We start from the raw sequence: 23,573 nt of genomic DNA, 5'->3' as shown, positions 1-23,573 counted from the left end.
CAACGATTCAGCAATCCTGACATCACAGAGGAAGACGAAGAAGAAGCCGAAGAGCTCATCGAGAAGCCTGAACGCAAAGCTTCAATCAGCATCATCAAATCTGGAGACGCACTCACTCCTTTGTCAGCTCGCAGACCTTCCATCACCGTTGGTGGCCGCCGCATCAGTGTCAGCTCTGCTACCATAATAGACGAGGTGCCCCCAATCAAAGAGAGCCCAATGGAAGGTATCACATCCGTCCTCGAAGAATTAGAAGAAGAACACACTCCAAACGATGAGAAACCGATGGCCACTCCTAACGTCGAATCAAAGCGTCACTCCAAGCGCAAATCTCAACTCAGGCAATCGTATTTTGCGCCTATTGTTGAGATTAGAGAGACTGCGGAGCCGGAGTATGTGCCCGAGATCTCGGTTACACCAGCCGTTGTGGATGACAGGCTCCTGAGTCGTATTTCTGCTATTGAAGACGCGTTGGCTGCTCGCGGAATTGCTACTGTGGACTTTGCTGTTCATGAAGATGGTCCCAGTGAAGCTGCTGTTGCTGAGGAAGGAGAGAACGAAGACTTCGTTTCTACCGACGATGACGAGAAGAAGCACTCTGATGCGAAGAGCATGGTCTAGATCATTCTCAAGAGGCAATCTTGGATCATGTACGAACTATCTGTATATATGTAACAAAAATCAACATCAAGATGATGAAGAGCTTGGCTCATTGCTACTACTATCAAGAAAACTTATGAAAACCACAGCATCTTTGCGAATGTAACTTTCTTGACATACACATTGCATTTCTAAAGCCAAAAGATCAAGGTCTGTTGACACACAAAGGAGGAGGTATCGTGTGAAGCAAGGTCGTATAAACACACTTGAGATGGTATAATCACAATTATCACATCGCTATCTCCTTCAGTCGAGCTTGATTTTTCTTTGAGAGTCTCATGAGCACAAGCATTTTGCTTGCCAGTTTGTGGGTATCTTGCAGCTCTAAACTCAAGCTAGTGGCAGTGTAAACCGCTACGAGGAAGCCATCTGATAGGGCTACCCGAAGCGAGCAGATTCTGGTTTCCTCCTATGTGAGGTTGGCATGTCATGTCTCTTGTGACAAGCGCAATCTTTTCTATCTGATCACTCAAGACGTCTTGTCCGGGGGATCACGACAAGTGTAGTCGTATGTGACATGATATGATTAGTTAGTCTTTGCATGGCTTCCACGCATGATCTTGCGGCGCTGGGCCATCATGTGTGTAAACAGAATGTATGAGCCTGACGTCAAGGATTTCGGATTAGCCTTCTGTTTCTCTCTAAAGTGACAAACACCTTACCAGGAATGTAGATCAAGAGAATAGCAAAAAGAGCCTCTCTAACACCAGTATATTGCTTTGCAGGCCCAGTAGCGGCCAACCAGACCAGCCAACACTCACTGCTGATACCCAGAGGATACAGGACGAAGAAGGTGTTGTAACGCAGCCACATCCAGATGGCAGGGACACTGCCAGCAGAGAGGTTGATGGCAAAGTATGAGTAGCGGATTACTTCGGTGACGGACCAGGCAATGAGCATGGAGCTGTAGATGGGAGAGAAGGCGACTGTGTTGGGGAATGGGTAGACGATGCCCCAGATCAGGAGGATGCGGCTGGCAACTTGCATGAGGGTTGTGAAGAGGGGTGCGCGGACGATGCCTAGGTGGAAAGGAGTGTTAGCCGTGTTGGTGTTGATGGTTAAGGCTGGCAGTGTGGTTTGCGAGTTCCAGATTCATTGCTCTTCTTCAATGCTTCGCTCCCTTGTAATTTGACCGTCTTTTCAAAGCTATCAGTCCTCGTCTTCTTCATCCACCCAATACATTCAATGCCACCTCTTGACAAACCACAACCTCGAGGAATGTCCAAACTCACCAACAGCAGCATGCACAACCTCGAGCAACGCCAAAGTCTGAGTCCACTTTGCAAACTCTCCGACAGCAGGAAAGACATATTTCGTGCCATGTATAGACGAAACCAGCAAAACGCGACCTAGGATGGTGGCCCAGAGGATGGTCGAGACAGCATTGTAGAGGACGAGGTAACCAGTCTTGACAGGCGAGGATTTACGTTCGCGAGCTGGACGCGCGGGTTGTTGAGGTCGGTCGGCCATTGTTGTTGAGAGCAACTTGAGGAAATGACGATTGAAGGACTCAGATGGCCAGAGTTGGATAATTGTAGATTGGACCCTGACGAGGCAGGAGCTCGGGGGTCGCGCCGATCTCTGTTGACTGCGGAATGCTCCGCCATACTCCAATGCTCCATACTAGCACAATGCCTTTGTTTCTCTTTTAGAGATCAAATTGAATTGATATATCTCAGACAGATACGACTTGAACGAGTGCTTCGTTTCTCGATTATTTTTCATAATAAAGTGAGTGCCGAAAGCTAGTGGAAGACCTTCTCTCCCTTTGATCCTTTGAAATAAAGACAACGCCATCGCTATGCATGCTTGGAGACATCAGTATGCCCTCCCGCCCGAAGAACACATAGCCTTGCTCCATAATCTACACCCAAAAAATAAAAGCTCCCATTCCCGTAATCCTCGCAATGCTCCACGTATCGAAGGACCATTTATGAACAGATAAGAAGACTGAGAAGGTAGAAGTGGAAAATGTCCTCGCTCAGAGGAAGATTTGCATCACATCGTTCTTGTGAGAAACCCGAAGACCGCAATTATCCGCTTGACACGTCGAGAAAGGTGGCGGTAGCACTGGCTCGTCTGCCCGACCTTTTCCTTTGGTCCCCTTGTTGCTTCTTCTTTTGCGGTTGTTCATGCATGTGCCGCAATACACCTAGATTTTGTGTCAGTAACTTGCCCAAAACTTCTTGGCTGTTGTAGCTCCCCTGGACATCACTTACATGGCCGCATGCTTTGACAACCCAGACTTGACGCTTTTCTTCGCTCTCTCCAACAGCCAATTCCTCTTCGCAGTTCGGACAAACGATTGTGTCTTCCTCGGTTGGGTCCCTGGTAAATCCTTCAGGTGCAGGAGGTGGCGGATCAAACTTGGGTACGGGTAGTTGAACAGGGTCCTCCGCATTCCTCAAATAATCAAAGGCAACAGTCTCAAAGTTCATGAAGCCCGGTAAGCCAGCCCCCAAGAAGTTTGCCGGACGAGGATTGTCGCCATCTTCATTCACCGCTCCGAACAAGTGTGGCATCGGGCCCCCTCGCATGAAAGTAGTCATTGCGGCTCGCATGGGACCTTGAAGACGAGTTCCTCCCTCAAATATCCTTTGGACCAACCCACCGTACCTCCTGTGTGCGCCCAAAGGAGCCAGTAGATTAACACCAGTACGCTCGCCTGCAATGATGACATCGTCTTCCGGATCGTCCAGGACCAATTCGGGGTTATGACGGCGATGTTCAGGATTTGGATCCAGGAAAGGAGGAGGTTGAGCAAGAGGTTGATCATTGCGTGATCGAGGTCTGCTGGAAACGAATTGCACCTCAGGGCTCGATGATGTCCTTGCATGTCGTGGATGTGTGGGTTGTTGGGGGCTGGTATCTGCAGACAAGTCTATGATCTCTCTTCCAAAACGGGGCAAAGGTATGGGTGCAGTAGTGGGTTGCGGTTGCGGCGTAGGCGCGTTTCCAGGAGCAGTAGAATCATCGTCGGATGTCAGGTCGATAACATTGTTGGCCGGCGTGTTTGAACGAGCAGATGAAACTGGGCGGCGATAATCGTAGCCGTCTCGAGGCAGGTGAGGTGGTAGCGAAGGTAGAGGTACAGGTAAAGGTAGAGTGAGGCGAGGATTGGGAGGAGCGGCACGACGATGAGGGGATTGGCTGTTCTGGCGGACAAAAAGCGGCGAGGGCGATGAGCGGGTGTGAGAGTCCATTTGGGTACGAGAATAGGAGCGCTGGGCACACAGTCAGTACACATGGTAGTGATTTCCAAGACAAGAGCAGTGGACCTTGTTGCTATCTGAGCGATCGTATGAGAAGTCGTATGGGGGTCTTCTTCGGCCGCCGTCCATACTGCGCGGCTAGCAGCTGAGAAGACAAAGACGGGTGATTGAAGTTTCGAACACCACCAAACTCGCAGGCAGTTCAGCGGTCAGTAGGCCTCGTCGTTGGACCAGGAAAGCAGAGTGAAAGAAATGCCGTGCAGCATTGACGTTGATGGTCAGCTGTGGGGAAAGTGACGACGGTCGTGTTTAGTGACTTTTGCCGCCTTCCCTGGACGACTTGCATGCCACCCTTGACAACACATCCATCACTTATACCTAGCACGTGAAGTCACAAGAACAAGTCCGTGCTCATGTGTATTCATGCTCACCAATACTATGCTCTTGAAGAGCTACCAAGATCTCAAGAGCTCTATGCCCTGCATCAAACAAGGTGTTGTATGCAAAGGTTATCATACAGCAGGACCTCCGCTTGGACGTTCCTTCCCCGGGTCTTTTCGCTTCCCTCACCCCTATGTGCTAGGGCCTTGAACTCCCATTGTACGCCCACTATAACAAAGAGCATCTCTACACTATGAAAAGACATGGTTGTCTCTAAAATCAGAAACATGGCCAAAGAGAGCTGACAACATGTCGCCTCTCAAAGGACACTATCCAGTGTCCTGATAACATTGTGCATTTCTATAGCCACACGTTGCATATGGGGAGGCTCCATTCCATAACACCTTTTTCTTGTGTTCGAGAAGCTTTTTTCCTTGTTTGGATCTCAGTTGCTTTTAAAACATATCAACATCAACCTCGCCTTCCATCCTTCAAGAAGACAGGATGCTGACGCTACCGTCCGTCGCCAATGCAATCAGGCTCTGTGCCTTAGGTCCCCACTTCACGTCGACTGCGTTCAGTGCCTTTCTGAATGGCTCTGACCAGCTCTTCGAGCTCTTGGCGTAGTGCTCAACTGCAACAAAGCCCTGTCCGCATGCTGCCAGGTACTGTCCAGTGTAATCCCAGCTGACTCCAGTAACGGCTGTGCCCAGGTCGATCGTCTTGATTTCTGCCATCTTGCGCAAGTCCCAGACGCTGACACTGGTCTGTCCTTGTACTGCCGATGCAAGCCATGTGCCGTTCTCTGAGAATGAAACTGTTTGAAGAGGTGATTGTCCGAAAGTCGAGTCGAAGTTGGCCACGTTCTCGGATGTCTTGACATCGAAAAGCTTGATCGTTCCCTTGCTGCTGCCGGCTGCAAAAAGGTGTCCGTCCGGGTGGAATGCGGCAGTTGTGAGTTCTGCAAGTAATTAGTGTCTGGCTTTCCTCTTTCGTTTCTCCGTGCAAGTAGGACATACCGGAATCAGTAGAAACCTGGGTGATAGGCTGAAGCGACTGCAGGTCGTACAGGACGTAGCTCTTGTCCACGCCCACCGAGGCCAGAATGTCTCCGCAAGGGTGCAAGGCAATTGCGCTGACTGCACCTGCGTGACGGTCGAAGCTGGCAGCCTCGGCACCGTTATCGAAGACTTTGATTGCGCCAGTCGAGAGAGCGACCACAGGCTTGTTGCCGCACCAAACAGCATCTGTAACCGAACCACCACCACACTTCAATGTCTGGACAACCTGTCCTTGTGATACCGAGTAGACGCCAACCACGCCGTCGCTACCTCCAACAAGTGCTAGATCGCCGGTCTCGTTAACAGCGATCGAACGACCTCCGGGATACAAAGGTTCTGAGTTTTGGGTAGATTGCATAGCTTGGAGGGAGTCAGGGGTTGCCCAGCCTTCAGGCGTCGGGCGCTTTCGTCGTGTTGATGACAATCTAGTAACAACGTGTCAGCCAATCGAACAATTAGATCCCGTTCGAACAACATACTCTGTTTGTGTCTGCTCAATCTTTGCGACAATGGCGTCAGGCAAGCCTTGTCCATCCACCTGCATAGCATCTCCATTTGCGCCATTTGAGGTCGAGGTAACAGAAATCTTGGCGAGAGCATCTCTGGCTTCGTCTCTTTCTTTCTGCAGGCGTGCAATAACCTTCTCGGCCGAATCACTGTAGTAGAGGGCGGTACTGAGCTCCTGGCGCGTCTCGGCCAGCTGCTGCTTGAGCTGATAGGTCTCGAGGATAAGGGCGTCCCATTCGTTTTGGAACGTAGAAAGAAGAGCGGGGATTGAAGTCAAGGTCGGGGGTCTAGGGCGAACGACGCGAGCTTGTTTGAGCTCGACCAGATCCTCGATAGTCAGGTCTTCTCCAGTGACGGGATCCGTGCCATTCTCGGAAATGTATGATTCGATCAGTCTCTTTTCGAAGACGTTGCCTGGTCATCACGTTAGAGTCGGCGCAACCTTGTCGCAACTTGTGGTGAGATGATACCGCTTTTGCGCGACGCAACAGGCTGCTGAGGAGCCTCTCCTGAAACTGTTGTAGTTGTGAGCAAATGTGTGCATCTCGATTTCTAGCCGTAACTTACTTGCGCACAACATAGTTGATTGATTTGGCGAGATGAGATGCCAATTGCGATGTCTAAATGCTGGAGCCCATGCATTCGTTCTTCGAACGCGATTCGAGTTTGCCCAGTTTGCTTGCCAAGCTCCGCAACCACCGTCACCGCTATCATAACCATCTTCTTCTCCTAGCAGCAATCAACTCTTGTGTTCTCATGTTTCTCGAGATCGATGAACTTGATTCAAAGCTATCACAATGCACAAATTTATCCGAGCACTGAGTGTACCCATTGAGAGGTCCGATGCCAGGATGGTCTCTCTGGACGTTTCGCTACCACTATCCACGTTGTGCATTTTGACAGTGACGTTTCGGAAAGTGCAAGACGCTGGGGACGTACCTACCTTTTGTTTGCCCCTGTCTTCGCTGAGCCTGCCTTCACGGGCTGTTTAGCTTTCGCTGCGGCGTGTACACGGAAAGGTAGCTATCAAAATGCACAGTAGTTTCAGGACTTCAGACGTGTCCACAGAGATCATCAGGGAACACCGGTCTCGGTGTATCAACATGTTGATTTCAAAGACACATGACGTGTCTTTACATTTTCAGTCCGTACTGCTCTTACCGAATAGAGGCTAAACAAGGATAAAGACAGAACGAAGACCTCGTTTATGCTTACACTATGATGTAGATGAGAAGAACACGTTGGAGTACATTGTTATTTTGATTTCTGAATGCTAAGATATTACATGTTATGACCTCCCATCAACCGTCGAGTTCGAAAGTACGGATACCAGCGCTGAGCTTGGACAGAACCGTAATGACTTGAGCTCTCGTACTAGCTTCAAGAGTCTTATCGCCGCCTTCAAGCCAAACTTGACCATCTTGGTCCTGGAGTTTGCCGAATTTGCATGACTTCAAGGCGCTCAGGGATCTGATTTGTCTCCTGAAGAGAGACCTCCAGGACGCAGTTGGTGCTGCCACCCAAGGAGCCTTGACGCGGACATTGTACAGCGAGAGGGACTCGAGTTGCTGGCAGGAAGTTCTGAGCATGGCCCTGAACCAGTCGTAGTCCATGTCACAAGCCTCCAAGTGAATTTCGCGGAATGTTTGAAGGGATCCGTACGGCATGAAAGTGTCCCATTGTCGATCGCCAGTCTGCGAGACTTTGAGTATCCTGTCGTGCAGGTCAAGAAGGGTGTAGCTTGGTTTTGTGAAGTCAGGTGCTTTGGTACTGAACTTGACCCTGAAGCTGCGAAGCTGATTGTGGTGAGCTAAAGCATGGAAGTTGTCTGCCAAGAGACCTGCCCAGTGATCTGAGTGTGATGCGAGTAAGCGATTCCGAGAATCAGACTGAACATCGGCGACAACGTCTTTGAGAGGCAATTGAGCGTGTAAGGCAGCGGCCAGCATCTTGTGTCTGAAAAAGTTGACCATTGGCTGACAGCCTTGAGTATGGATTGGTCGGTAGTTGTGAGCCGTGTGTACACGGCGGAGTCCAATGGAAATGGCATTACCGTGAGCAGCAAGATTTCTGAAAGCTTGGTCAAGCAAATCGTGATATTTTGCAGAAGAGTGCTTGCCGCCATGACCGATGACAACAGTTCTGATGTGAGGGGCGAAGACCGAATGCTCCGTGATCTTGACTAGAGCTTCCAATCCCTCAGGTGACAGTTCGTAAGCGCGGTCTCCGAAGAATGTAGTCGCAAAGCGGTCATTTGTGATGTATTCAAAGACCTTGGCCGAGAGACGGAGGTTTAAAATGTCCTCATCGTCGACGTAGCCAGCGATCTCGTACAAAATCTCATTGGGCAGGTGAGGAATACGTGTGTCGACCATTTTTGCAATGTGAGGTAATGTGTGAGGTAGATCTTGTCAAAGCAGTATTGATAGACAGCTGTGTGGTGTTGGTGTTGGTGGTGGTGGAGAAGGAGGAGGACGAGGTTGATGATGGTAGGGCTTTTAAATGTGGATAGGATTGAGGATGAGAGGAGAGTGAAGTAAAGAAAGAAAATGATTTGAGTGCTGAAAGAAAGCAGGCTGTAGTGAGGCGTACGAAAAGATAGAGTGAACGAGATATGGGCTTCACTGACTCCAACCTCCACGTATACTCAGGTCCGTGACTTCTGCACCGTACTCCGACTATAGCTCAGAGTGATATGTAGACTATGAGAAGGCACAGTTGTTTTAGGAAGCAGAGGTATATCCACGGAGATTTGACAGTGGATACCATCTCGTTTCCTACTACTATTATGCATTTCTATAGCTATACGCGTTGCATATTTGTACATGGGGAGGAAGTACGAAGATGGAAGGGTGATAAAGAGGGGAGTCAGAAATCGTCGAAAAGGGCTGTGTAGCAAGTGAGAATCCGGTCGACATAATAGAGTGTGGAAGATCAAGCTTCTTCGGACACTCTCGACATCCAAACAACTTGGTGAATTTCGATAGGTGCAGACTGACCTGATTACCGATAGAGAGATGCAATCATAACTGGCCCAACATTCATTGTATCCAGGTCCCCGTCTGATGGAGTATGCATCAAAGGTAAACAAAACGCTGCCCTTTTCAAGAAGATACAGCAGGCACGACCCAGTCAAAGTAGGAAAGACGTGGTGGTTGTGTTAGAGGTAATGGTCGTAGTTGGTGACTGAGTAGACAATATGCTGTAGTCGCTTACGAGGGGTTCGCGTTGACAGCGTCAAGCAAAATATACCATAGAAATATTCTATGCGTTTGATCACCGTACTTTCGATCGTTAACTGCTGGAGCAGAAAGATGTGACCAACATGGCTCATGGCTCAGGCGTCACCTGTTGTCATGACCTTCGTATAGAATTGTCAGCGGCTTCGGTGAGACTCAGACAGGGCTCGTGAGTTACATGGCATTGAAGCTCCAATGACAAGGGAACTGTTGGGATCGGAAACCGGTGTTTTCAAGCCAGACTTGTTACGTCCAAGCTTTGGCTGGTTGCTAAGGAAGAGGATGGAAGCTGACCGCTTTCGGCGTTGTCGAAGCTGGAAAGAGCTCTGGAAGCTCCAGCGAAGTGCAACCCCTCCAAATTCATAGGTCTGTTTCTCCGGACGTATGGTAAGTGGCGAGTGCTCATTCGTGCGTTTTCTGTAGCAGCAACTGCGCAGCGCAGGCAGTCAAGAGCAGATCAATTCCGATTTTGCCCGTCGGCGGACCTCGGTGTTACTTGAGAGTTGCCAAACGTGTGATGCAACCAATTCATACCCCTCGGGTCCGTGCGGGACAGTATGATGCAGTGCCCCGCTAATTGTGTCTCCTCTTAATCTTCAGCTCAACACTCCTCGCTCGATCTTCCTCATCTTCATCTTTCTTCATTCCCACAAGAAACAACTCCATACACATCTATTCAAAATGTCTGCCCAAGAAGTTCTCAAGAAGTCCGGCGTCATCTACGGCGAGGACGTCAAGACCGTAAGCTGCTCCGCAAACCATAACAACAAGCTCGAAAGAATCTTCGCTAACCTCTCGGATTGCAGCTCTTCAAGTACGCCCAGGAGAAGAAGTTCGCCATCCCTGCCATTGTATGTGAAAAACGATCCTGAGATGAACTGAATTTTCGCTGACAGCGCTTAGAACGTCACTTCTTCCTCCACCGTCGTTGCCTCGCTTGAGGCTGCCCGCGACAACAAGGCTCCCATCATCCTTCAGGTAAGAACCATTGCAATTGAAACATCAAGAATTCATCAACTCACAGAATCAATAGGTTTCCCAGGGTGGTGCTGCCTACTTCGCCGGTAAGGGTGTCGACAACAAGAACCAGGAGGCTTCCATCGCTGGTTCCATTGCTGCCGCTCACTACATCCGCGCTGTTGCCCCTGCCTACGGTATCCCCGTCATCCTTCACACCGACCACTGCGCCAAGAAGCTCCTCCCATGGCTCGACGGTATGATGGAGGCCGATGAGGCCTTCTTCAAGGCTACCGGCACTCCTCTGTAAGCTTCGCCCTGTCATATTCATCTTGTATCATTCTCTAACAAATCTCCAGCTTCTCTTCCCACATGATTGATCTTTCCGAGGAGGAGGTTGACTTCAACATCCAGACCACCAAGAAGTACCTCCAGCGCGCTGCCCCCATGAAGCAGTGGCTCGAGATGGAGATCGGTATCACTGGTGGTGAGGAGGATGGTGTCAACAACGAGGACGTTGACAACAACTCCCTCTACACTCAGCCCGAGGACATCTACGAGATCTTCAAGACCCTCTCCGAGGTCTCGCCCTTCTTCTCCATTGCCGCTGGCTTCGGTAACGTCCACGGTGTCTACAAGCCCGGCAACGTCAAGCTCCAGCCCGGTCTCCTTTCCAAGCACCAGAAGTACGTCCAGGAGAAGATTGGCTCCAAGGATGACAAGCCTGTCTTCCTCGTCTTCCATGGTGGCTCTGGCTCTTCCGTCGCCGAGTTCCAGGAGGCCATCTCCTACGGTGTCTGCAAGGTCAACCTCGACACTGACCTCCAGTACGCCTACACTGAGGGTATCCGTGACTACATGATTGGCAAGAAGGAATACGTCAACAGCCAGGTCGGCAACCCCGACGGTGCTGACAAGCCCAACAAGAAGGTAAGTTTTTGCAATTCTCAATCTTCTCAAGCTCTCGCTGACGAAAATTCAGTACTACGACCCCCGTGTCTGGGTTCGCGAGGGTGAGAAGACCATGTCCAAGCGTGTCGCTGTCGCCCTCAAGGACTTCAACACTGCCAACCAGCTTTAAATCATTCTATCAACATTTTGATGATGATTTACGAAGAAAGACACACCCTGCCTATTGGAACGTGATGGAGGTCAATCGCCTCATCACCACGTAAAACAGGATGTCATCTTAATACTTATGGGTTTATGAATGTTACTTCCAGGTCTCTTTGTCTACAAGTAGCCTGTAGAAAGACAAAAATTTGTTGTACATATTTGTTCTCATCTTGTTCTTTGTCGCCACATGTTACATTCCATCTACTTGAGTGTCAGTCGATGAACAGTTGTTGACGCAAGATGCTCAACAGATAGCATACATGGCAGCAATCGATGATCTGGAGTCAATGAAAATTCATTTCTTGTTGACCGGATCGGCATGAAGTCATTTGTCAGGGTCTTCGGCTGCGGAGTCACGGCCCGAGATATCAAACATTGGATCATGCTCTTCCATCATGACCAGGAGTCATCATGTTGGTATATGATCATGACCTGCCATCATGCTGCTATCAGCGTTTATCATGTTTCTACATTTCTTGGTATGCCCTTGTAGAAAGTAAAAGGACACCAACAGTCTGGCAGTTCTTGGTGACTATAGTAAGCCAGCAGTGACCTGTCCCTACAAATCTCACTTCTTTGCCATGAGATAAAACTTCAGATCTCCTGCTCACTTCTGACTGGTGTTGTCTAATTGCTTACTATTAAAAGCTGCGTCCAAATCTATAGTGCGACGAGGGTATTGGCGAATGCTCAAATGGACGCACGATAGTAGTCATTGAACATCCTTTGTTATTTGGTCGTGTGGTTGATGTGTGAAACAGGGTCATCCTCTCAGCAGCTGGACTTGTGTGAATTTTGAACAACATCTGTTGACTTCATATCTCTCGCCCAACACATTTAATCTTGAGGACACAGACTAGCCACCAGAGGCAGAGTGTACGAAATGATATTGTCGTAACGAACTACTCACCGTGCGATCAATCACACCACAAGGGTGTTAGTAACACCAACATCCCGTAGACTCAATCCGAGAACTTGTAGAGTGTCCATTCAGTCATAGTCTTCTCCGAGAACTCGAAGCAGTGACACTAGCCAGAAATTCCAGAGCCTTCTGACGGAAAATTGAACACGAGGCCAAAGCCGGGAGAACAGGCTTGTTTCGGAAGGGGCAATGTGGTTCAGGAGAACAAGCTTCCCGCTATTCATAGTGTGTCTCCCGAGCTCCTCAAACATGCATCTCTGTGATGAAGAAGAGGTAAGCACATATCTGAGAAGGTGTAGGAAAACATTCACAAGCTATGAGAATGAACATGAAGCAGCTCGATGGTCACGAATTAGGAGAATGTTGAAGTCACTGCAGATATTCTCGATGCTTCCTTAGAGTCTTGCTATAATCAGCGCAGGCGATCCACACACTTGGGAGCGGAGAGCCCTGGACAAAGTGTTGTGAGACTCACACTCATAAGTAGGAAACCAGTGCATAGAGTCTGCAACAAAGGGCCGGATTGAGCTTGTTCAGCGGGAGAGTTGAGATGATTCACAAACAAAAGATCAAACAATCATGGCACAGAAGAATACACAAAAAAGAGCAAGTATTGATGCACTTAAGCATTCAGAGAAGTCATGCCGAAAATGCATTCACGATGAAGCTGACAGGCAAAAGACAAGGACCTAGATAAATCTGAATTGATGTCTTGTGAGAACTATTGCATTAGTTGCTGCCCTTGATCAGCTGCCCTCATCTGATTGCATGTTGATTTTCCCGATGATCGCCTTCCTTGGTTTCATAGCCTTCGATCCCTTTTTACATGTCGAAATCCTCATCGTCACTGCCGTCCTTGAACGTCTCAACCTCGTCGTCAGCAAGTTTGGGGACGATTTCCTCACGAAAGTCCTAACGACGAACGTCAGTTAAACATCAGAACAGAAAGGACTCAACACGACTCACCTTTCTGACATGCATCCAACCGGTGTTACGAAGTTCGAAGTGAGCGGGACGCTCGCTGGTGCTGGTTGCAGAAGAGAAGCGAGAAGATGAAGGGGCTGCGGTCGAAGGTGTGCTGGTGGTGCGGGTCCCAGTGCCGGTGTTGGTGCCGGCGACAGTGGCAGTCTTGTTCATGAAGGAGTTGGGAAGGCGAACACCGCCAGTTTCGGTGCCTGAGGAGCCACGGGTACTGGTTCCGTGCTCACTGGCGTGCTGTAGATATGCTATTAGCCACTTTGTGGTTGCAGTGATGATGCAAATATGCATACGGCCAGGTACTCTGCGTCACTGTTGTCAACGCTGTGCTTGAGGTGACCAGGTCTGACATTCTGGATCTCAGGGATGCACTTCAAGCAAGTAGCATCATCGCCTTTGCGGCGCTGACTGGCAGAAAACTCATAGATGCCGCGAACTTTTCCGCAGCCGGCGCACTCGAGCTCAACCTTTTGATTAATTTGAGGCATGAGTGTGGTTTGGGCGTCGTTGCGTTGAGGAGGTGTGGTGTCTGGGTTGTTGATGAGAGATGGAAGGCAAGGGTGTATGATTGATGGAGAGGGAAACTCGTGAGTGGATCCTTGTGTTGTTGTTGAGGAAGGAAAAGAGAAGAGGAGAGTTGGAAAGAAAGCAGATTATATAGCTGGAGGTGACGACCCTCCGACAGCGATGTGAGTGATCGATGAAACCCGGCAGTGAGGATGACGGAAAGAACGATGGAGTCGTTGCTGACTCTAAGGCACTGAGCAAGTGTCTAGCACCTGCCTTTTGAATGCGAATCCTGGTTCTGAAAGTTCCACAGACAAACCTTCCCAAAAGAACAAGCTTTCAAGCCCATTGAGACCTCATGATTTCACGATCCGGTACTGATACTGAGTATGAAATCCTCAGTGAACCTTGTAACAGACCATGATGCTCAATAGCCTTTCTTGTGACTGATCAATTGTCTAGTCTGCTTCACCTCAGATGCCAAACAGGAATGAGCTGATGCCTCTCAAAAATGTTTCTCTGATTTGAGCTGCTGAGTACTTTTGCAAAGCGATTCACAAATGGCATAAATCTTCGTTGTATTACTGCTGTCATGCACTTGGGTCTCAGTCTATCAGGATTCGTACGTGAGATAACGTTGTACGACGATAAAAGTGACTATCAGAAGGCCACCACAAGTCAAGAACACATTATTACGATGTAGGTCGCCTGATTGTGTTAGCCAGGGTTATACAGTAATAAGATGTGGAATTCATACCTTCTTCAGCAAGACTATGTGCTGTGATGACGAAAAGATTCAGTGGTAGTCTGAGAACACCGTATATTCTACCACGACTGCCGTCTTGAATCAATTTGCCCTTCAGCGAGGCCATACTCGGGAAGTATGCACCCACGCACAACTCAAAAAGACAGAATGCCCAGAAGACCAATGCCTCGCTCTTGAGCAGGATGCTGGAGAGGAAGCAGATGCTTGCGCTGGTCAATACAATCTTGAGGATATAGTGTGCTTTGTCATCGGATGGTGGGACAAGAGTGAAGACTATGGAGCCCACCATCATTGAACACATATAGGAGCTAAAGACTACACCGAAGGGAAGTGGATCGGTGAAGCCAACAGCAGCATGAACAGTGGAAAGCGCCGCTGACCAGAAGAAGACGAACATGTACATGCTCCCTTCAAAGAAGCAGGAAGCAAGGCCAACTGATATAATCTTTGGATCTGCACAAGGTCAGCCTTTATGATCTATGAACGGTTTTGGATAACTTGGTACCAAAGAGAATACTGCTGAGATCGATGGACTCTCCGTTTTTGTCTTTGCTGCTTGCACTGTCTCCATAGTTTTCATTCTGAACCTGTCAACATAGTCTCGGGTTTGCCCCTCAGAACAACTTACCCAACGCTTCGATATGAAGATGAATGCCAGTACCAAGCAAGTCACGCTAGCCATGAAAGGGCTCGTCTTTGAGTCCAGTGATTTGACCAGAAAATCACCGACCACACCAGAGACGATTGCAACAACGCTACTGAGCGTGGTCATCTTTCCAAACATGCTTCCCAGACTTAATCCGTAGGCATCCAAGGCTTGATCATGGTACTCGGCGATCATCCAAGTCTCAAAAACGCTATACAGTAGTGTTGTACTGATACCACCGCAAGCCCTACCGGCAAACAAGACGAGTAAGTCATCAGAGAGCATAGTAAAGCAACCCATCGTGTAGATGATGCAGTACAACAGACATGCGTTTCGCCGACCATATTTATCAGCCAACTGACCAACGAACGAGGCACTGAGAGCGCCTGCAACAAAGCCGCTTGCATAGAGAGCAGCCACCGTCGTTTCTGGCAGATGTTTGTGATATTTGTAGAGAGCGTAGATATGAGGCCCCTTCACACAAGTCAGCTGGAATTCCATTATGAATCAAGATTGGCTTTTACCTGAAGCCAGTCGGCTGCGCACACCAGAGCATATGCTGGGAAGAAAGATCTCTTGAATCTCTTGATTGCATCTTGCCCAAGTACACTTTTCATCCCACTCTCCGCCTCCGCTGCCGAGTTTTCTTTTTCGGATTGATGTTGCCGATAGAGCAAGTAAGTGCTTACTGCAGCCAGCACTGCCAGATTGGTCTCGTAGAAACCCATTGATATAATGAAATTGTCAAAACACTTCGAGGTGCAGCGCGTCCACTACACATGTTGTTGCTCCTGAATGTTTTGGTCTTTGTTCTGTCAGCATTTCTCAAATCGCGGGACTTGATTTTTGTCCTACGGGCCGAGATTGAGGAATTCGACTGAAGTTGCGACCGCGAGTCTAGAAGAAGTCTCGATGCTGATAGGAGAGATAAAAGGTACGAGGTCCGCAACCTCATGGTTGTGATGCAAGGGGCGAAGTTTGAACGACGCCAGGGCTGTGGTTCGATACATATCTCCACAAACCAAGTTCTGACTGCGTGAACCTGTGTGGGATATTAGCTCACGTCAACTGCACCTACCTCAATGCGACAGCTTTTTGCATGCTTGCCATGGCCGTTCATGCTCCCCACCGACTGCCAATTATTCTTGGTGCAATCGCATCGCTGCTATTCATAATTGCAGCACTTCACCAGCGCGGAGGCGTGCCGAATGCAAAGAAGCTCTGGCGGTATGGAAAAGACCATGAATCCAAATTGGTTTTCCCTGGCTGATGACGCGATTTTCAGCCGACCAAGCTTCTACGAAGTTGCTGCCAAATATGGAACAGACAAAGTCACAGCCCACAGCTACCACCACATGTACGAAAAGTATTTGCCTGCGTTCCGAATGAAGCGCATCAAGATGCTCGAGATTGGCCTTGGCTGTGACATGGGCTACGGTCCTGGAGCGTCCTACAATTTGTGGCTCGAATACTTTCCCTACGTGGACCTCTACTTCATCGAGTATGACGAACGCTGCGCAAGAAAATGGGCTCGCAAGACGAGTGGAGCGACCATTTTCACAGGAGACCAAGCGGATGAAACATTCCTCGAAGAGTTCATCACAGACAGCGGTGGTGACTTTGACATCATCATTGATGACGGCGGTCACACGATGAACCAACAAATCAAAAGTCTCGAGCACCTGTGGAAGACAGTCAAGCCTGGTGGTTACTACTTCTGCGAAGATATGCAGACCAGTTATTGGGACAGTCATGGGGGTGGGCCGACTGCGTCCAAGGCGAACGGCAACCAAACGTTTGTTCAGCTGGTCAACGAGATGGTAGAAGACATGAACTCTGGCGGAGGAAGAGTACAGTTTGATGGTGCTGGAGATGTCCTAGGCATTGATTGTATGGCAGAGGTCTGTGGCTTTTGGAAGAGACCAGAAGGACCAGATAAGCCTGTGAAAACAGACAAGCCAGCCAAAGGCGGTGCGAGATGAGTTTGAACAGTCGCAATTTAAGTTTGTTTCGATCAGACTGTTTTTTCGTTGTCTCAAGTGAGGCATAGCTTGATCGTGTGGTTGTTTGATATTGGAGGCAAGCAAGCTTGCATGATTGATGTGTCTTGGAAGAAAAAATTCCGGACCAAAGCTTCCATCAGTGTGCGCTCTGTATTGCTACTGATGCTCAAGTGATTTTCACTTCATGATTCCCGACTCCACAAATGGCGACGTTCCGGTGACTACATACGAACTGCCCCGAAAGACAGCCGCAGCGTATAACCTTTCCGCTGGGCGAGGTGATTGTGGGTTCCTAGGCCACTCACTCGCTGAGTGCGTTGTTGCAAGTGACTGTAGGCATACCCCCTCTGCGGTGAAAGTTGCGGAGCCAACTTTCACCTTCCCCCTAGGCCACGAGGATTCGCGTCAGAGCTGATTCGGCGGAAGGGCTCACTTGTGATGTACCGAAAGGAGCCCAATTCCGCCAAATAGATGATGCTATCGAGAATCGAACGTGCGACCTTAAGGCCACCAACCATGCAGCACTGCTCAGTTTAGATGCCTTGACCCGGCACGGCCAAGACAATCCCTTTTGATCACTACCACTCGGCCAAGCCACACATTCGGTCGATGGCGGGCGCGACGGCGAGACCATGTATATAGTTAGAGACAAGCAGACTTAAGGTTGCTCCAGTAAAGGAAGTTGCTGTCTGAACATGCCCAGCAAGGCTCTTATGCAGTATGTTTGGTGACTATGTGTAGATGGTGCTTCCCTGCACATGTGTCCATGCATAGTAAACATGCCACAGACCATATCTTGGAGACGGAGACAGCCTATAGAATGACAGATGCGCCAGTGTAGGAGTAATGCTGTTACGCCTTTTGTCGTTCAGACTCGCATGAACCATAGGTTGTTACGATGTCCTTCTCCCACGAGGAGGAGTTACGAGAAGGAACGAATGACAGCCCTTCACCGTTTGACCACGTCCAAAGCTTTCTCTTCCATAGACAGACTTGAAAGACATGTTTAAATCGTATAGCCAGACTGCATCCATGCTCTTTCTTGACACAAGCAAATAGAGACACACACTTACCGGTTTGATGTCAACTTTTATCTTTCATCTATGCGCAGATCAACATATATAGCGGAACAAAAGGTATGTTTGCAGGTCATTGAGGCACGAGTGGAATGAGGACGTGAAGTCAGGAAGGCTGTCTGGAGATCTGGGGAAAGAGGTACATCCAAGCGAGGCCAACACATCTGGCACAAACTACTTCTACAACTGAGATTTGGAATGAATGTGTTTACAAGTAACTCAATGCATTTGTCGACGAGGTCATATATGGACACATTGGATTCAGAAAATGGAGTGATTAAAAGATGGTTGTTGCATTGCCCCCAAGAGCAAGCCATGACTTTTGACCATGACCTTCGCCAAAAGCTTCCATCCTGAATCGCAGCTTCCTCAATTACGTAGAGACCATCGCAAAGAAAAAATAACCCGCCTGGCACAACTCAACTGACTGCCCAACACCAACGCCAATCGCATTTACAAATATCCCAGGAGATTCATCCGCCATTTCTCAACCCTTTTCGCAAAAAACCACAGACATATATCGACACAATGGCGCCAACAAGCGCAAACCTCTCGCCAGCTGAGCTGAGTTACCTACACAAGTCGCTGTCGCAAACGCCGCCCATTCGTCCCGACGGCCGCAGTCCCACTCAATTCCGACCTCTGATCGCCGAATCCGAAATCCTGCCCTCAGCAAATGGTTCCGCACGCATCTGTTTCGCCGATGGCACAGAAGCAGTAGTCGGCGTCAAAGCAGAAGTAGAAAAGAGCGCTGGATACGGTCGGGACTATGCTGGCGAGACAGAAAAAGACAGTAGCCTTGGAACCGCAGGAGGTGCTGAGATTGAGATGGGAGGAATGGGTCACGGAGACGAGGGCAAGAAAGGAAGGGACACTTGGGTCGAGGTGCAGATTGAGATGCCTGGTTACAGAGACGACGATGCGCTGCCTGTGTTTTTGGGCGCCATGCTGCGCGAAAGTCTGCTGGCTACCGAAGTGCTGAAGGATCGCTTGTACATCAACCGTCGTTTCCACTGGCGCCTGTACATCGACGTAAGACAGAGTCCCTGCTCTACCTGTCGCAAGAAGTTGTTGCTAATTCATTCTATAGATTCTACTACTCTCCGCGCCGCTATCATACCCTCTGCCCCTCCTCTCGCTAACAACACACCTCGCACTCCAACACACAAATTTGCCAGCCCTCATCTCGGAACAAGACGAAGACCCTCTATTCAATGACGACTGGGACGCTGCTGTACCTCTCTATCCTTCAGGCCAGAAGCCTCCCGTCACACTCCTCCTCGGCTCAATAGGTCCAAACATCCTTTTCGATCCCAGCGGCGACGAACTCGCAGTTGCAGATTCAGTCGTTGCTGTCAGTGTCGCTCCTGCAGCAGAGAAACAACTCGCCGTTATGGCCGTCAGAATGGTAGATCCGCCATCGAGGTTGACAGGCGCTGGCACGCCTGATGTTCTCAACACTGCCACTGGAGGCGCTGCCCCGACAAAGGCAGAAGCTCTGGCAGTGAGGGAAACAGACAGTGGAGTGTGGAGACCACCCAGAGGTGGTGTGAGCCGTAGCCTTGTGGCTCGTATGATTAAGATGGTTGTCGAGAAAGGCGGCGTTGGTGAAGAGATCCTCGAAGCCTTGGACAAGGTCGATACTTGAGCAAGCCTCGTTCGCACAGGTTCATGATATTATTCTCGACCATTTCTGTGCCAAACACGGCATGGATAGGGTCAGGAAGACTCCTTCGGTGTGCACTGAGGTAACACCCAAAGAAGCAAAGCACCAAGTCTCCCAAGAAGAGCCAAACAGGCGGCTCGAGGAGTGTCTTGAGATGAGCAGATTGGGATACTGTCGGTGCGGTCATCATGCCCATGGAGACGTTGGGACAAGGAACGGATCAATACGACTTCATAGATCGATTAGAAGAGGGATACAACTTCAAGGCCAGATCAGCACCTCATGAAACATGATGCAACATCTCTTTCTCGTGTACACTCTCTATCTGCAACAAGACTTGTCCTCTCCCTCCCTGTTCTTTCGCGTCATCGCTCAAACATCTAACGTCTCACAATCTCGGTGACTCTGATATCCCTGCCTCTACTCTTAGATCTCTCCTTACTCTTGCGTCTGACGAAAGCAAGCTTTGGTGCCGAATCCTTGACCTTGTCGATGGTCAAATGTGCAGAAGAACCTTGACGACGGCGACGCGTGTGTTCGAAAAGGACATCTGTCTCGTACTTGTCAAGTTCGCGCAGGAGAATGATGAAATCGGAGTTTGCCTATTTTGAGTGGAGTCAGCATTCGCAATCTGTGATGATAAGCGCCAGAGCCAAGATATTGACTTACACGATCCCACTCCCAAGGCACACGATAATGCTCCAAAGTCTCTATATCCAGATACTTGCGGTTGATGCGCGGATACACGGGAACATGATGTTGAGGAAACCCGACGGCTATAGCAGGAGAAGCTTCAGACAAGGTCGGAGGCCCACCCACCATAATGACATCGTCGTCAAAAAACACATCTTCCGAATGTCTGTGTTTCTTCTTTTTCTTCTTTTCCTTTTCTGCTTTTTCTGGGTCGAGTGCGATTTCTATGTCGTGCTGGGAGAAGCCTAGTTTTTCGAGACGTGCTCGCATGGCAGAGTCGATGCGTGCTTGTTCTTCTTTCTTTGCCTTTTCTTCTGCTTCTTGTTTTTCTTTTTGCTCGCGAAGGAAGGCTTGATATTCTCTCTCCTTGGCTTCTTCTTTTTCTTTTTGCTTGCGGAGGGCGTCGCGGTATGCTTTTTCCTCTGCTTCTTCCTTTTCTCGTTGCTTGCGGAGGAAGTCGTCGTAGGCTTTGCGTTCGCGTTCTTGCTCTTCGCGTGCTTGCAATTCGAGTTTCAGTTTAAATGCTGCTTCGGCGTCTGCGGCTGCTTTCGCGTCGGCGGCGAGTTTGCGTTCGTGCTCGTCGATCACGCGGGCACGCTCTGCTGCTGCATCTTCCTCTTGCTTCTTGCGTTTTGCGGCTTCACGCTCGGCTTCAAGTTCGAACTTTAGTTTCAAAGCAGTGGCTTCTTCTTCACGTTGGCGTTTGGCTTCTGCTGCTGCTGCATCGCGGCGTTGCTGTTCGAGTTCCCAGCGGAGACGATCGTCGGGCGAGCGACCACGAGAATGAGAGCGTTGACGGTGTAAACGCATCTCTGCAAACTCTTCGGCGAGCACTTGTTCGCCTAGACGTTGAGCATGCAGGGCGTGGGGGTCGATCATCGGAGGAGGTGCGGGCTGCATTACTGGAACGTGTTGGTGGACAAACATGGGCGGTGGTGCCATCATGGGCACTGGTTGAAAATGTGGTGGAGGTGGCATGGGCGCAGGCATAGGAGGAGGCCTTGAGTCTGCTCGCTGGTCGGCGGTCGTCTCTTGGTTGACGGGTATCTTGTTGTAGATGTGGATGTTTGTGGGATGAGGGACATTGTGTCCTTGCGAATGTGAACGGTGCAAGTTGGAGTATTGTGGCTCGGGTGTGAGGTGGCCGCTGTGTCGATGGGAGTGTCGATAGTAGCGCGCATGTGGTCGAGGATCACTATCCCAGCGATCATACTCGTATGAAGAGTACTCCATTGTTTGTAAGTTGAGGTGTTGGTGTGGAGGTTCTGGACCGACGGCAAGGGAGGAGTAAGATGCGTTTGTGAATTACCCCTCAACAAGATAAGAGGAATGTGATATGAAGGTAATAATCCTGGCTGAAGAATGAAGAATAGGAAAGCAGAAAAGAAATCGCAGAAACGACCAGGCAAAGACACAAGAGAAATCTTGAGGGCAATGACACAGAGTCTCAGCCTACCGTATGTTCGGGAGAAGAAGATGAAAGAGTCAAGGCTGCTGACGAGCTAAAGGACAAAAAGGCTACAGGCGAAGGATCACGCGTGACCGCCCGCGTATAGCGCTGTATACAAGAAGCCTCCACTATGGACTCACCAATAGCCATCATGACTGATACATGCCGACGGGCATCATGGCTTGTCACAAATGGTACTCCTCACCGCCTTCTGGAGTCCGAGATCCTGGACACTGGTCGACTTGGGTTTGGTCAAAGTGCTTACGTGAATGCCAGACATGCTGCGGCTTGCAGGCTTCTGCCCTGTCTCGTTTGTGACCAACCGGTCAGGGTGTAAATAGTTTGTTGGCAGAAGTGGGAGGAGGGGGGTGGTTCACCCCACTGACTACTGCAGCTGCCAGCTGCTGCAGACGGCGATTGGCGATCTGAGCTCCTGCATGAGCCGCGCGCGTGGTTTACTTGTCTTGAAACAGGCGCCTCGCTCTTGCTGCTTTTTGGCTGCTGGTTGTTAGCTATATTGAGATTGCTGGAGAATAGAACACTCGCGTGCAGAGGATGCTGAGATCAAGTAGGCTCTTGAAGCGAACTCTTTTGTTGCAACAGCATGGCAATTTTTAGGTTGGAGCTGAAGGATCATGGGGCGGCGAGATGCAGCATGGACTGCAGTAGATTGCATATATAGATTTGAAGGATGCGATAAGACATATTAGGAGAAAGGTCAAATGGTGTATTCTCCGAAGAGTGCACAACTTCTAATCTTGGCACTGCGTACAAAGCAGTCGCACTTAGTTGTGCAATGCGGCATGCGAGCTCGTCCATGAGCATGTACTGCCTTAATATAAGAGGTGCTCGCTCACCGAGCTTGTCTTAACAGGTCTTGAGCCTGTGGCATTGCCTCGTTTGAAACGGTCCCCAATCCTGACGTCTGTTTGTGAATCGTGGCTGGCAGATTCGAGCAGAGCGTCGACAGAATGATGGCCATGAGTGCTCTCGGCTCTGACCACAATGGAATATGCTGAGTATGCTCAAGACGCAAGCCGTGTGTTTGGCGACTAGTGTTACTGTCACAGAGTTCATCTGCCGCCGTTCTTGAAGATGGCGTCCAAGTGGGTCTTGCTGTTGTTGTACGTTGTTTCGAGGTAGTGCATCTTCTTCTCCAGACCCTCCATGTCCTTCTTGATGGTGTCTTGGTCCTTTGTCAAGCGGACCTTGACGTCGGTCTTTGGGCTTGCGACGAACCTAGGATGACAGCGTCAGGAGATGATATGTTCATGGTTGGTGGGCTGTGCGAGCTCACATCTTTCCGACACCTTCATAGACATTGGCATCGGATGGCAGACCGTCGAGTTCGGCAGCAGTCAGCTGGAGCATGCGGTTTTCGCGGTTCTTTGTGTTCATCTGGGTCTTGACAATGACCATCTGTTGCTGGCAGAATTGAGCCTTTTGCTCGATTTCTTGCAGGAGCTGTACAACAAGTCAGGGCGTGTCAAGCAAGTGTTTCGTCAACAGAACCGACCTTCTGCATATCAGCCGGAGACATGGACATGTTGGGCGAGTGTCTGTTTGTTGTATTTGCTCTGTTCAATGTTTGCTGGAGCTCTCGAGTGGGATGACAGAAGTTCGGCATGTGATTGCCCGGCTCGCGGCTCGATGACACGCGTCTTGGCACCTTTTGGTCCATGAACGAGCTCGTTTGAACAAAAGTCGCGCGTATTCCAAGTTTGTGCCTTCTC

The 23,573-nt window shown here is 49.6% G+C and overlaps 11 protein-coding genes across 11 annotated transcripts; 3 read left to right on the top strand and 8 right to left on the bottom strand.

Annotated features, from left to right (window-relative positions):
• Nucleotides 1–1,186: 1,186 nt before the first annotated feature.
• On the bottom strand, nt 1,187–2,130 carry M437DRAFT_83725 (PTPLA-domain-containing protein; the record flags this gene model as incomplete). Its single annotated transcript, XM_041027984.1, has 3 exons — nt 1,187–1,263; nt 1,323–1,679; nt 1,893–2,130. The coding sequence occupies 3 exons, from the start codon at nt 2,128–2,130 to the stop codon at nt 1,187–1,189; spliced, it is 672 nt and encodes a 223-aa protein (XP_040881054.1).
• Nucleotides 2,131–2,641: 511 nt separating this feature from the next.
• Nucleotides 2,642–3,863, bottom strand: M437DRAFT_45612 (uncharacterized protein; the record flags this gene model as incomplete). Its single annotated transcript, XM_041021116.1, has 2 exons — nt 2,642–2,812; nt 2,880–3,863. The coding sequence occupies 2 exons, from the start codon at nt 3,861–3,863 to the stop codon at nt 2,642–2,644; spliced, it is 1,155 nt and encodes a 384-aa protein (XP_040881053.1).
• Nucleotides 3,864–4,744: 881 nt separating this feature from the next.
• M437DRAFT_74587 (cell cycle control protein) lies at nt 4,745–6,401 on the bottom strand (the record flags this gene model as incomplete). The annotated part of the gene is made up of 5 exons (XM_041026263.1): nt 4,745–5,214; nt 5,273–5,739; nt 5,794–6,235; nt 6,292–6,336; nt 6,389–6,401. 5 exons carry the CDS (start codon nt 6,399–6,401, stop codon nt 4,745–4,747), a joined length of 1,437 nt encoding a protein of 478 aa, XP_040881052.1.
• A 1,450-nt stretch (nt 6,402–7,851) lies between these two features.
• On the bottom strand, nt 7,852–8,196 carry M437DRAFT_46432 (uncharacterized protein; the record flags this gene model as incomplete). The annotated part of the gene is made up of 1 exon (XM_041021266.1): nt 7,852–8,196. A coding segment is annotated over one exon (345 nt), but the record flags the coding sequence as incomplete, so codon positions are not given.
• Nucleotides 8,197–9,741: 1,545 nt separating this feature from the next.
• Nucleotides 9,742–11,098, top strand: M437DRAFT_65314 (fructose-BISphosphate ALDOLASE, class II; the record flags this gene model as incomplete). The annotated part of the gene is made up of 6 exons (XM_041024572.1): nt 9,742–9,801; nt 9,867–9,911; nt 9,964–10,038; nt 10,094–10,323; nt 10,377–10,947; nt 11,000–11,098. 6 exons carry the CDS (start codon nt 9,742–9,744, stop codon nt 11,096–11,098), a joined length of 1,080 nt encoding a protein of 359 aa, XP_040881050.1.
• A 1,779-nt stretch (nt 11,099–12,877) lies between these two features.
• On the bottom strand, nt 12,878–13,521 carry M437DRAFT_65313 (uncharacterized protein; the record flags this gene model as incomplete). Its single annotated transcript, XM_041024571.1, has 3 exons — nt 12,878–12,967; nt 13,022–13,270; nt 13,327–13,521. The coding sequence occupies 3 exons, from the start codon at nt 13,519–13,521 to the stop codon at nt 12,878–12,880; spliced, it is 534 nt and encodes a 177-aa protein (XP_040881049.1).
• A 632-nt stretch (nt 13,522–14,153) lies between these two features.
• M437DRAFT_65312 (major facilitator superfamily domain-containing protein) lies at nt 14,154–15,680 on the bottom strand (the record flags this gene model as incomplete). The annotated part of the gene is made up of 5 exons (XM_041024570.1): nt 14,154–14,248; nt 14,298–14,759; nt 14,812–14,893; nt 14,935–15,426; nt 15,477–15,680. 5 exons carry the CDS (start codon nt 15,678–15,680, stop codon nt 14,154–14,156), a joined length of 1,335 nt encoding a protein of 444 aa, XP_040881048.1.
• A 513-nt stretch (nt 15,681–16,193) lies between these two features.
• Nucleotides 16,194–16,934, top strand: M437DRAFT_46026 (uncharacterized protein; the record flags this gene model as incomplete). The annotated part of the gene is made up of 1 exon (XM_041021192.1): nt 16,194–16,934. One exon carries the CDS (start codon nt 16,194–16,196, stop codon nt 16,932–16,934), a length of 741 nt encoding a protein of 246 aa, XP_040881047.1.
• A 1,625-nt stretch (nt 16,935–18,559) lies between these two features.
• M437DRAFT_46354 (uncharacterized protein) lies at nt 18,560–19,679 on the top strand (the record flags this gene model as incomplete). The annotated part of the gene is made up of 2 exons (XM_041021250.1): nt 18,560–19,063; nt 19,122–19,679. The coding sequence occupies 2 exons, from the start codon at nt 18,560–18,562 to the stop codon at nt 19,677–19,679; spliced, it is 1,062 nt and encodes a 353-aa protein (XP_040881046.1).
• Nucleotides 19,680–20,077: 398 nt separating this feature from the next.
• On the bottom strand, nt 20,078–21,623 carry M437DRAFT_74580 (uncharacterized protein; the record flags this gene model as incomplete). The annotated part of the gene is made up of 3 exons (XM_041026262.1): nt 20,078–20,299; nt 20,367–20,876; nt 21,432–21,623. 3 exons carry the CDS (start codon nt 21,621–21,623, stop codon nt 20,078–20,080), a joined length of 924 nt encoding a protein of 307 aa, XP_040881045.1.
• A 1,290-nt stretch (nt 21,624–22,913) lies between these two features.
• On the bottom strand, nt 22,914–23,386 carry M437DRAFT_74579 (Prefoldin; the record flags this gene model as incomplete). The annotated part of the gene is made up of 3 exons (XM_041026261.1): nt 22,914–23,079; nt 23,138–23,304; nt 23,357–23,386. 3 exons carry the CDS (start codon nt 23,384–23,386, stop codon nt 22,914–22,916), a joined length of 363 nt encoding a protein of 120 aa, XP_040881044.1.
• Between the last annotated feature and the right edge of the window lie 187 nt (nt 23,387–23,573).

Source organism: Aureobasidium melanogenum (assembly GCF_000721775.1).
Source record: "Aureobasidium melanogenum CBS 110374 unplaced genomic scaffold scaffold_7, whole genome shotgun sequence".
Taxonomy (NCBI): Eukaryota; Fungi; Ascomycota; class Dothideomycetes; order Dothideales; family Saccotheciaceae; genus Aureobasidium; species Aureobasidium melanogenum.
This window is presented reverse-complemented; position numbering and strand designations above follow the sequence as displayed.